The sequence below is a fragment of the Dipodomys merriami genome, unplaced genomic scaffold (genome assembly GCF_024711535.1).
Source record: "Dipodomys merriami isolate MVZ:Mamm:240054 unplaced genomic scaffold, mDipMer1.0.p SCAF_28, whole genome shotgun sequence".
Lineage (NCBI taxonomy): Eukaryota > Metazoa > Chordata > Mammalia > Rodentia > Heteromyidae > Dipodomys > Dipodomys merriami.
Genome location: NW_027204270.1, coordinates 13,132,429 through 13,144,680, shown reverse-complemented (window position 1 = coordinate 13,144,680; position 12,252 = coordinate 13,132,429). Strand labels below are relative to the sequence as shown.

Below are 12,252 nucleotides of genomic sequence, written 5' to 3'. Positions count from 1 at the left end.
TTTTTTTTGTCGGTCACGGGGCTTGAACACTGTCCCTCAGCTCTTCAGCTCAAGGCGAGCGCTCTACCACTTGAGCCACAGCGCCAGGATTACAGGCGTGAGCCCCCGGGGCCGGGCTTAAGTTGTTGCCTCTTTGAGTTCATTATTAATACAGAAGTCTACAGTCCACAAATTAGCGATGATCTTAAAGTATTAGAGCCCCTGAAATTGGCTCTATGCCTGAGCCTGAGTACCAGTGCTGAATTTATGGCCTTAGCAAACAAGTAGAATGTGCAGGGCCAGTCGTGGGGAGATCTGCGTGAACTTGTCCAGGCTGCTGGATGACCATTTCCCAAAGTGACATTCCTTAGGAACTGCACTGCTAAGGCACTGATGCCTCCTGTGGGGAAGGAAGGTGCTTTCTACCACGAAGTGCCTGGCAGGAGGGACTCCCTTACCCGCCACCACTCCAGAAACTGCAGTGGGCCCTACCTCCAAGGTCCTGCGTGGGATCTTTTCTGTTGTACTGTTGATTCAGGAAGAAAAAGGTGTCCCTCAGCCATGACGCAGGGTCCTGGGGGAACGTGACAGTTCACAGTCACAGTGAAAGAACAAGTACTTGACACCTCTTCTGTCAGGTGACAGTGTCCTAGGACTTGACACCTCATCTCTTGTAATACTAGACTGTTCTCTGTGTTTCATTTTATCTCTGAACTGAATGCTAAGCTCTGAGGACCAGCAAGGCTAATTATAACTACAAACTTTAAGCTGCCAGGAACTCCCCAAGTCTGTTCCTCACTGGAGGGAACGTGTTGTTGCTCTAGGCTTCATACCTAGTGAAACAGGGCCTGTGCTCTTCAGAACTAAGACCTGCTGTCTGCCCAAAGCATGCTGGGATTGGTTTTCCATGAAACATTCTCTTAGATGATTTAAACATGTGAGAGTCCACATCAGCCGTTGTTACTGGCCCGGCTGTAGGTTTGAATATTGCCTGGCCATCAGAACACTGTTCAGCTGGCTGGTGAACCTTCTGCATGCATGCTCGAGTGTGGATGTTGGGTGGGGGCTCAGAAGTCTGTTTTCTCTCTATACATGAGAGTACCCAGACTATGGGGACCTAAGATCAGAGAACTGTTCTGGTTTGGGAGTTTCATGTTTTAGTGCCATTCCTGGAGTGTGAACCCTTGGCTTGGGCACTGACTTTGAGATTTTTTTGCACAAGGCTGGCACTCTACTACTTGAGCCACAGCTCCACATCCAGCTGGCTTTGAACTGTGATCCTCAGATCTCAGCCTCCTGAGTAGCTAGGATGATAGGCATGAGTTACACTGCCCAATGAGAACTGGGATTATTTTTTTAACCCTGAGACAGTGTATCTCCTCCCACAATCAACCCCTACCTCTTTCCCACATATGCTCAGGGAAAGCCAAGGATCTTGCGGAACTGCTAGATGAAAGTGTATCTACAAGGACCAGAGATAGGTGAATTCTTAACTCCCCTAGTTTATTTGTTTTGTTTTGTTGTTGTTTTTTTTTGTCAGTCTTGGGGCTTGAACTCTGGGCCTGGGTATCTCACAGCTCTTCAGCTCAAGGCAAGCGCTGTACCACTTTAGCCACAGCGCCACTTCCAGATTTCTGGTGGTTTATTAAAGATGAGTCTCATAGACTTTCCTGCCTGGGCTGGCTTTGAACGGTGATCCTCAGATCTCAGCCCCCTGAGTAGTTAGGATTACAGATGTGAGCTACCAGTGCCCAGTGCACTCCCCTAGTTTATATTGTCTGTTCTCGGACTGTAGATAAGAGTTAACTGGATAGCACACTTCATTAAGGATAAGAAAGAGTCTAACAATGGTCAATAGAATTCAACTAAAACTTTAATTATGTGTTTGCAACAAAACTATATATAGCATCATGCTTAATGAAACTAAAGGTATTATTAAAACTATTAATAAATGACCACTTAGACAAGCAAATTTCCAGTCTATTCATTACCATCAAATTGATCTCAGACCTCCTCTCATTGTACAGAGGAGCCTTCGTTATAATGAGTGTTTGCAACATACAAGAGAGGCAGCAGGAAGGAGAGGGTCTTGTTGGGTAGGTCAATCCGGCCTGTTATTCTTGGATGCTTTTGTTTAAAGTCCAACAGCCAAGTGAGGGAACTGTAAAAGCAAAGCAAGCATGTTCATTACAGATGAACTCTTAATTGTTTATATTTTGTGTTCCTACTGATTCTGGCTTGATCTCTTAAAACTGACCCTAACTGGGGAGGAGGAAGACACATGGAGAGGAAGGGTAGACTAGTACAATCATTAGAGTTAATGTCCACATGTGAAGTGAAACCTCATGGTTTGAGGGGATGGGAAGGGTTGGGAGAGTGGGGGAAGAAGGACAGGAAGGGGGAGATTGATCAAGATGTATTGTACTCATAATCTGACTTGTTGAATTAAAACCCCTTTGTGCAACTACTTAATAAAAAAAGATGTATTATACTTAGAAACTAATTTGTTGGATTGAAACTCCAGTGTATGACTACTTAAAGATAGTAAATTTTGGGGGTAGGGAATGTGGCTTAGTGGTAGAGTGCTGGCCTAGCATACATGAGGCCCTGGGTTCAAATCCTTGCTACTACATAAACAATAAATACAATTAATAAAAGTAAAAAAAATTGGGGGAGGGGAAGGTTAGTTGTGGTCTTGTACTCGGCTTGGGAGCGGTCCCTGAGTTCTTCAGCTCAAGGTAAGTGTTCTACCACTTGAGCCACAGCACCACTTCCAGTTTTCTGATGGTTACTTGGAGGTAAGAGTCTCCTGGGTGTTCTTGGCCAGGCCAGCTTTGAACCATGATCCTCAGATCTGTTTCCTGAGTAGCTAGGATTACAGGTGTGAGCCACAGGCGCCCAGCAGGAAAAAAAAATTTTTTTAATTGAAAGGTAATAAAAATTAAATAAAAAATTGTGCTGATTTTAGGGCTTGAAGTCATGGTCTGGGTGCTGACCCTGAGCTGTTTTTGCTCAAGGCTGGTGCTGCACAACTTGAGCCACAGTTCTACTTCCAGCTTTTTGGTAGTTTATTGTTGATAAAAGTCTTAGGGAGTTTCCTGCTCAGGCTAGCTTCAAAATGTGATCCTGAATCGCTAGGGTTATAGGCATGAGCCACCAGTACCCTGCATAAATTTTAAAAAATTAAAAACCTTACCCTAACCTAAATGTCTCATCACAAAGACCTAAGTCTAAATTAGAAGAGCTCTTAGCTCTTACTTTGTTTAGGCCTTTACATGATTCTTTGATAGTCATCTGCTTTTGTTCGAATATCCCCACTAACAGGGGCTGACTACTGCCATATGAAGTAGCTTGATCCCTTTTGCAACAATTTAATGTTGTTAGAAATGGATATTTCATCTTCACCAGGCCTAGTAGAAGAATTCTGTGAAGGAGTGTGTGAAGGTGTGTGTGTGTGTGTGTGAAGGAGTGTGTGAAGGTGTGTGTGTGTGTGTGTGTGTGTGTGTGTGTGTGTGTGTGTGTATTTCTCCTCTACAATGTCCCAGTGTTTAATGCATTAGAAAATGGAAGTGGAACGGTGGCTCAAGTGTTACAGAACCAGCCTTGAGTGAAAAAGCCAAGTGAGAGTATGAAGCCCTGAGTTCAAGTCCCCTTATGAGCATAGACAGACAGACAGACAGACAGAAGGTTGCCCTTAAAAAACACTTGCTGGATGCCAGTGATTCGTACTTGTAATCCTAACTACTCAGGAGGCTGAGACCTGAAAATTGTAGTTCGAAGCCAGCCCAAGCAGGGAATTCCATGAGACTCATCTCCAATTAACTATTAAAAAGGAAAGAAGTGGAGCTGTGGCTCCATTTGTAGAGCACTAGCCTTAAGCAAAAAAGCTCAGGGCTCACCTAGCCCCTTAGTTCAAACCCCAAGACGAAAGCACACACAAGCATGCACTTGAACTTGGTGCATTGTACTCATATTATTTTTGCTCAAGGAGATGCTCTACCACTTGATCCACACCTCAATTTTTTTTAAAGTGTTGTGTAATGGCCTCCTGTGCACCACCACTGCAAGTAGGATAATCTTGGATCATAGAGTCCTAGGGCTGGAAGTCAGGGTAGCTAGCACTGAAGGTATTCTCTATGGGTCTATCCATGTACTAGTGTTTTTTTTTTTTGGCCGGTCGTGGGACCTGAACTCTGGGCCTAGGTGATGTCCCTCAGCTCTTCAGCTCAAGGCTAGCACTCTACCACTTTGAGCCACAGTGCCACTTCCAGCTTTTTCTGCTTATGTGGTGCTGAGGAATTGAACCCAGGGCCTCAGGCATGCAAGGCAAGCGCTCTACCACTGAACCACCTTCCCAGCCCCTGTACTAGTGTTTCATATACACTGACTTCTTTAAACTCCTGCAAATGCCCTGTGACATGGTTACATTGTTTGCATTTCAGAGACAGGGTGGCTGGGGCTTTGGGAGGTCAAGGATGAAAATGGTAGGATCCAGATTTGGCTCCAGACCAACATAGAACCTGGGATTCAATCTTATTTTGTAGAGATAACTGAGCTTCAGAGATGGAAGTGACCTCCCCAAGAGCTCCAGCCTGATGTTGGATGAGCTAGGATTGGAACTCAAATCCACCAGGAAGCATTGTTGACTCCTTCTTGCAAGGCTGGTGGTGGAACCCAGGCCTTGCATGTGTGAGGTATGCTCTGGCCTGGCTCTATTTTCTACATTTAACAGCTGGGCACTGTGGCTTATGCCTATAATCCTAGCTACTGAAGGCTGAGATCTGAAAATTGAAGTTGGAAGCCAGCCTAGGCAGGAACAGCGTGAGACTCTTACCTTCAATTAATCACCAGAGAACCAGAAGTGACACCGTGGCTCAAGTGGTAGAGTGCTAGCCTTCAGCTAAAGAGCTGAGGGACAGCACCCAGGCCCAAGTTCAAGCCCCACAACCAGAAAAAAAAAAAAAAGTAATATAGCACTAGCCTTGAACAGAATAGCTAAAGGATAGCACATAGGCCCTGAGTTCAGGCCCCATGATCAATGCATAAAAAAAAGCCATCCTCATTTTGGTGGTAGAGACATTTGTAGGACCCTTCTGTGTGTCTAGAACATGTATGTAAAATCAGAAACAAAGTATCAATGTAAACAGGCTAGGTTTTTGGTTTTCTTTTTTTTTTTTTTGTCGGCCGTGGGGCTTGAACTCTGGGCCTGGGCGCTGTCCCTCAGCTCTTCAGCTCAAGGCGAGCGCTCTACCACTTGAGCTACAGCGCCACTTCCGGTTTTCTGGTGGTTTATTGGAGATAGGAGTCTCACGGTCTCCCCTGCCCGGGCTGGCTTTGAACAGCGATCCTCAGATCTCAGCCTCCTGAGTAGCTAGGATTACAGGCGTGAGCCACCAGCGCCCAGCTTTTGGTTTTCTTTTTAATGCTGCATAAAATAGCAAGAGGAACTCAACACATTTTCATGTGATTTTTGTGCCAAAATAGTAATGACTTTTATATTTCCTGGCAAGAAATCATCAAGGAAAAAAACCCTGCAGGGGGTATAGTTAAGAGTGCACATGTGTAGCATGCACAAAGCTTGGGTTCCATTCCCAGCGCCACAGAGGGAAAAGCTGCCAATTCTTATTCAAAAGCCAATGGCTGATCTTCAACCTGTCATAGACCTTTCAGAATACATCTTTCTGCTTACTCCTGTGGTCCTGATGAAGGGTAAAAATTTTGGTTTATTGCATCATTTCTCCACTCCAGCCTTGGTAGCTTTCAGTAGCTTATAGGATGAAATTCAAGCCAGGAAGCGGTGGCTCACACTTATAATCCTAGCTACTCAGGAGGCTGAGATCTGAGGATCAAGGTTTGAAGCCAGCCTGAGCAAGAAACTTTGTGAGACTCTTACCTTCAATTATCCACCAAAAAGCTGGAATGGAAGTGTGGTTCAGATGGTGGAGTACAGGACTTGAGTGAAAAAGCAAAGGGACAGTGCCCAAACCATGAGTTTAAGCCCCAGTACAGGTGTGCGCACATGAATGTCCAAATTCAAGCAGTTTTAGTCACCTGTCAGCATGCCCACCCACAAACTACAAAGCCAGGTTGCTTTGTGTTTCTTGTGGACTTTCCCACGGACTTTCCCTTGCCTGGAGTGACTTTCACTTCATGCTACTTCACCCAAGCTGGCACAACTCCCAAGTTTCTTCCCAATGACCTCACAACCCAAGATCTCGCCTTCCCTCCCCCTTCCACCAGCAGCTGCCAGGATCACTTCATAGGGAGACCTGAGCACACACTCTGTCCTCAATATGACCCTCTGAACAGGGGCTTACACACAACAGACTTGCAGAAAGAGTCCCTGGCTTGACTTCACAAAAGCTAATTGGAGAATTAATTTTAAAAAGAAGATGTCAGTGGGCTGGGAGCCAGTGGCTCACTCCTGTAATCCTAGCTACTCAGGAATCTGGGCTCAGTGCCCCGCCCAAGACAGGGCCAGTCACTGAGAAGGGACTGGCAGAGCTGGCTTCATTTTTTACTTTATGCAAATGAAGCATGTGTTGTAGTACTAAGCTATTTTCCATGTCCCTTCCAGCCCCAGCTGCCTGATTCCTTGAAGTGTAATAAGGTTATTCAAGAATGCTGTGATGCTTAAGAGGTCTTGTATGGTTTACCATAAACAAGACAAAACAAAATGAAAGAACTCAGCATTGGTGGCTCACAGCTGTAATCCCAGGCACTCAGGAGGCTGAGATCTGAGGATCTCGGTTCAGGAGAGTCAGGAAAGCCAAGTTCAGGGCTGGTAGGAAAGTCTATGAGGTTTTCTTTCTTTCTTTTTTTTTTTTTTTTGTCGGTCGTGGGGCTTGAACTCTGGGCCTGGGCGCTGTCCCTCAGCTCTTCAGCTCAAGGCGGGCGCTCTACCACTTAAGCTACAGCGCCACTTCCGGTTTTCTGGTGGTTTATTGGAGATAGGAGTCTCACGGTCTCTCCTGCCCGGGCTGGCTTTGAACCGCGATCCTCAGATCTCAGCCTCCTTATGAGGTTTTCTTTACAGTTAACCAGCAAAAAAGACAGAAGTGGAGCTGTGGCTCAAGTAGTAGAACACCAGCCTTGACCAAAAAAAAGCTAAGGGACAGTGTCCAGGCCATGAATTCAAGCCCCAGAATTAGCGCGTGTATGTGCGTGTGTGTGTGCGCGCGCGCGCACACACACACACACACACACACAAAATTATCCCTGGATGGGTTGGCTTTGCAAGTTTTTGAATTGTGCTTTTTTTTCTTCTTACTTTTCTTTTCTTTCTTTCTTCTTTTTTTTTTTTTAGCCACACTCCATTTCTGGCTTTATGCTGGTTAACTGGAGATAAGAGTCTCATGGACTATTCTTCCTGGGCTGGCTTCAAACTTTGATTCTCAGATCTCAGCCTTCTGAGTAGTAGGATTATAGGTGTGAGCCAATGGTGCCTGACGATCATATTGATAGGTTAAATTATCTTACCTCCCAGAAAGTTTGGTCATCAAAATACTTAGTCTCATGAGGTGCTCTCCATATTTTGAGATTTAGGATCAAACCTGAAACAAATGATAATTAAATGTTAAAATACTTGGAGCACAGTATTTATTATCTCAAGTTTAATAAAATTATTATAGGTAGACCACAGTATCTTAACAGAAATCCCCTTTCTTCCATAATCAGGAGACAGGCAAATGGAAGTGCTAGGATTCCTGGATCCTGTGTGTGTGTGTTGGTCCTGGGGCTTGAACTGTGTGTGTGTGTGTGTGTGTGTGTGTGTGTGTGTGTGTGTGTGTGTGTGTGTGTGTGTGTGTGTGTGTGTGTGTGTGTGTGTGTGTGTGTGTGTGTGTGTGTGTGTGTTCCTGGGGCTTGAACTCTGTGTGTGTGTGTGTGTTGGTCCTGGGGCTTGAACTCAGGGCCTGGTCACTGCCCCTTAGCTTTTTCACTCCAGGCTGGTGCTCTACTACTTGAGCCACAGCTCCATTTCCAACTTTTGGCTGGTTAACTGGAAATAAGAGTCTCACTGTCTTTCCTGCCTAGGCTAGCTTTCAATCACTATCCTCAGATCTTAGTCTCCTATATAGCTAACAGGTGTGAGCCACTGGCAACCAACTCTTCAGACGTAGCCAAAGAGTTAGTCTCTAGAATCCTTTCATTTTGCAAAGGAGCAAACGGGCCAAGAGAAGTTAAGTAATGTGCCTAATGTCACATATTTTCTTTTTTCTTTTGATCTTTTTTTTATTATTTTATTTTATTTTATTTGTGAACATACTGTACAGAGGGGTTACAATTACATGGTCAGGATAATGCATACATTTCTTACCAAGCATTGCAGCCTTCTCCTTTGTTTACCCTTCACCTCCCCTCCCAACCTCCCCCCAGTGAGATAGTTGGCTCCCAACACAGAACCACTTCCAGCTTTTTCTGCTTATGTGGTGCTGAGGAATCAAACCCAGGGCCTCATGCATGCAAGGCAAGCACTCTACCACTGAGCCACCTTCCCAGCCCCCCCCCCCACATTTTCTTTTGGTGGTACTGGGACTTGACTTGAGCCACACCTCCAGTCAAACAGTTTATCAGTATTTGGCATGGACCTCCTGCCTAGTGATGCAGTGTAAGATTCTGTAACCGGCAACAGACATTTGCTTGTAGATGCATGTTCTGCAGATGCATGTCTTCACCAGCCATGTTAAACAAGATGGGCTTCCTGCTGTCAGCACACTGCCAGAGCGTGAACATGTTCATTCTCTATCTGAGATCTCCAGGGACTTTTCTTTCGGAATGACTGGCTACTTCCCTCAGCCCCTGTGCTATCCGCTCATTCCATCCACATCAGCCCCTCAGGCCTCCATGATGTTTCACAAACACATGCAGCATATCTTGCCTCAGGGCCTTTGCACTTGCAGTCCCCTTTTCACTCTTGCTATAAATAAAAGCATGGCTTACACTTCTTGATTTGGATCTCTACTTAAAAGTTGATTTCTCAGGTAAGCCTTCCCTGACTGACCCTCTAAAAGTAAACGCACCCTACCCCACTTTTACTTTATTCATAGGTTCTGGATCCTGCTTTGCTTCCAAAGCACCTGTACCATGAGTCTGTTTGTGGTCAGTATGCTCCCTGGCTAGAATGTCAGCTCTATAAGGTCAGGAACGTTGTTTTGTTTCCTGTTACATCCTCAGTCCTTGGCTTTTGGAAGGTAGTGGATAAACACTGGTTGGATAAAGTAGGGAGTTCTCAGGAAAGAAAATGCTAATCAGAGGGGGGCTGATGTCATTTAGCTACTCAGGAGGCTGAGATCTGAGGATCTCAATTCGAAGCCAACCCAGGCAAGGTCTAAGTGGAGCTGTGGCTCAAGTGGTAGAGTACTGGCCTTGAGCAAAAAAGTTAAGAAACAGCATCTAGACCTTGAATTCAAATCCTAGAACCAGTGCAAACACAAAGGGGGATGGGGTGGGGTGTAATCCAGATAGAGTGGTTCTTGGCCTTCTGTATAAAAATGGACCCAATCACCCTCCATGGATTCAAGAACTACAGCAATGTCACTTAGCCCCACTTAGACCTCGAGAGATGTTCCCCCCTTCCCTGTCCTCAGAGGCCACGTCAGCCGCAGGTAACCCCTGGGAGCATTTCCAGTGGTGAAATGATGTGATTCTCTGCTTTTCTTTTTTAAAACCCTCAAGATTTAAGCACTCAGCTAGAGCTGAGGGACAAAGATGGCCACATATACAAGCAGCCTGGGCAGGAGGCACGCTGGCCCTGGCCCTGCGTCTGGGGCACCTCTGGAAGAAGGTGGCATCATACAGACCTGTGAGGAGACCAGAAGCCATACCCATCGCCACAGCCAAGTTGAGTTGCCCTATGTGAATCAGCACCTGGTAGCCAATCCTAGAAATGGAGAAGCACAGGGTCATGCCAGGCTGTTCAAGTCACTGAGACACAGAGGGCCTGTGGCATCAGTGGTGCCAGGCCAGGAGGACCATGGGGGCACTGAGTGTCCTCTCTCCAGCTGCTCTATCCCCTGCAGCAAGGAGGCTGGGAGGGTGGGAACCCCAGGACCTTCTTTGGCACGGATTTCTATGTATGTATATATAATTCTGCTTATGTGGTGCTGAGGCATCGAACCCAGGGCCTCATGCATGCAAGGCAAGCAGTCTACCACTGAGCCACCTTCCCAGCCCCATGTATATAATTCTAAGTGAACTCAGAGCCTTGTTCTCGTCACATCTCTAGTGCTTTTCATTTTAGTTCTGCTTTTCAGATAGTCCCTCACTTTTTCTGGGGCCAGCTGTGGACCATGATCCTCCTATTTCTGCCTCTCAAGTAACTGGAATTATAAGTGTGTGCTACCATGCTAATTTTTTTTGTCATACTGTATTTGAATCCTTAGACTCCATGGCTAATAAGCTAGATCAACCTCTCAGAGCTGTTGCTTACTAGCTGTGTGATCTTAGGGTCCCCGGTTACTTCATTAAACCAAGATAAAAGCTTCATTTTTCTCAGGGAAGGTGGGATACAGCTTGGCTTTTAGACCCATCTTTCCTGCATACCCTTACCCCTAGGATATACTTCCCAGTCTTATCTCTCTTTTCAAGCCAGGGCAAAAAAATCAAAGATTTTAGGAGGACTGGGATGCTGAGTGATTTTCCCAGGCTTTGGACTGTGCTGTAAACCACTAGCCCTTTCTGAGCAGCTCCACGTGTGGGTGGGCAGCTGGTATGCCCGTTTTGGGGGAAAAAAGCCAAGTATAGTAGTACATGCTTGTAATCCCAGCACCTGGGAGGGTGAGGCAGGAGGATTACATAGTTTGAGGCCAGTCTGGGCTATATAGTGAGTCCCTATCAGAAAAAAGGAAGGAAGGAAGTAAAGAAGGAAGGAAAGTATGGAAGGAAGGAAAGAAGGAAAGAGAAAAAGGAAAGCAAACAGAAGGCCTAGCTGGGAGCCTGCAGGAGGGACCACCCCCCCAATTGCTGTGTGATCTCATCCAATCATTTCACATCCCTACTGATTCCTCCCCGTATAGTGTAGAAATGGTGACATCCCTATCACATGGGATTGTGGAAGGAGGGAGGAGGATCGTGCTTCACTCACACAGAACAGGCAGGCATGAGGGATCATCAATCTAGAGGTCCCAGAAGCTGTATTCCTCTTCTGGATGGCACACCCCAGCCCCAGCCCTATCTTTTCCATCTCTGTCTACCTGGAATGCCCCATCCCTAGCCCCTACACAGAGCTGCGCTGCCTTTCTCACTGAGTTGGACTGGGTGTTAAGGGAGGGGCAAGCCACCTACGAGGAATTCCAGTGGGCTTTATATGCCGTGATCACCACGTAGGCAAAGCCTCCGAGCAGACCCGGCAAGCCGAAGGTGGCGTGCACGCCACTGGCGTCCTGAATCTCCAGCACACAGTTGAAACACACCTGGGGACAGAAGACATTATCAGTGGATGTGCGTGTCGGACCCACGTCCTCCCTCCATCCTTTGCACAAACCCTTGGCATCCAGGGCCACCAAAGAGAGGTGAATACCAAGGCTTGCCTAAAGAAGCCATCTCAATCTTTTTTTTTTTTGCCTGTCATGGGGCTTGAACTCAGGGCCTGGGCACTGTCTCTGAGCTTCTTTGGCTCAAGGCTAGTGCTCTACCACTTGAGCCACAATGCCACTACCGGCTTTTTTCTGTTTATGTGGTACTAAGGAACAGAACCCAGGGCTTCACGCATGATAGGCAAGCACTCTACCACTGAGCTACATTCCCAGCCCGCCATCTCAATCTTGAAGGTGCATTCATAAACCCAGAAAACTTGTTTAAAATGCAGATGAAGGAGGCAGGTGTGGTGGTTCGTTCCTGTAATCCAACTACTCAGGGGGCTGAGGCAGGAAGATCAAGAGCTAGAGGGCAGCCTGAACAAAATGAACAAAATCCTAGCTCAAGAATAAAATAAAACTGAACAGTGCTGGGGGGGAGGAGGAGAAGCTGTAGTTCACATAATAGTGCATGCTAAATTCAATCCTCAATACTGCAAAAAGAACAATCAAAGAAAGAAAGCCGAAAAGGATTGTATGTTTGTTGGTAAGGTTTGGGATTCTGCTCTTCCTTTCTTCCTTCCTTCCTTCCTTCCTTCTTGTTGGTGGTGGGTGGTGTTGGTCATGGGGCTTGAACTCAGAGCCTAGGTCCTGTCCCTGAGCTAGTTTGCTCAAGGCTAGCATTCTACCACTTTGAGTCACAATTCCACTTCTATGGGGTTTTTTTTGTTGTTGTTGTTGATATTTGGTTTTTTGTTTT

At 46.2% G+C, this 12,252-nt stretch overlaps 1 protein-coding gene across 2 annotated transcripts in view; it reads right to left on the bottom strand.

Moving 5' to 3' along the window:
* Positions 1 to 1,865: 1,865 nt before the first annotated feature.
* The window catches only part of LOC138838286 (RH-like protein), a 33,422-nt gene continuing 23,035 nt past the window's right edge, over positions 1,866 to 12,252 (bottom strand). For both annotated transcript variants that reach the window (XM_070037607.1, XM_070037606.1), the window contains exons 7-10: positions 11,263 to 11,390; positions 9,780 to 9,859; positions 7,459 to 7,532; positions 1,866 to 2,140 (exon numbers count right to left, since the gene is read on the bottom strand). In XM_070037607.1, the coding sequence (XP_069893708.1) occupies positions 2,114 to 2,140; positions 7,459 to 7,532; positions 9,780 to 9,859; positions 11,263 to 11,390 (309 nt within the window). In that variant the 3' untranslated portion in view covers positions 1,866 to 2,113. The remainder of the gene's footprint in view (positions 2,141 to 7,458; positions 7,533 to 9,779; positions 9,860 to 11,262; positions 11,391 to 12,252) is intronic.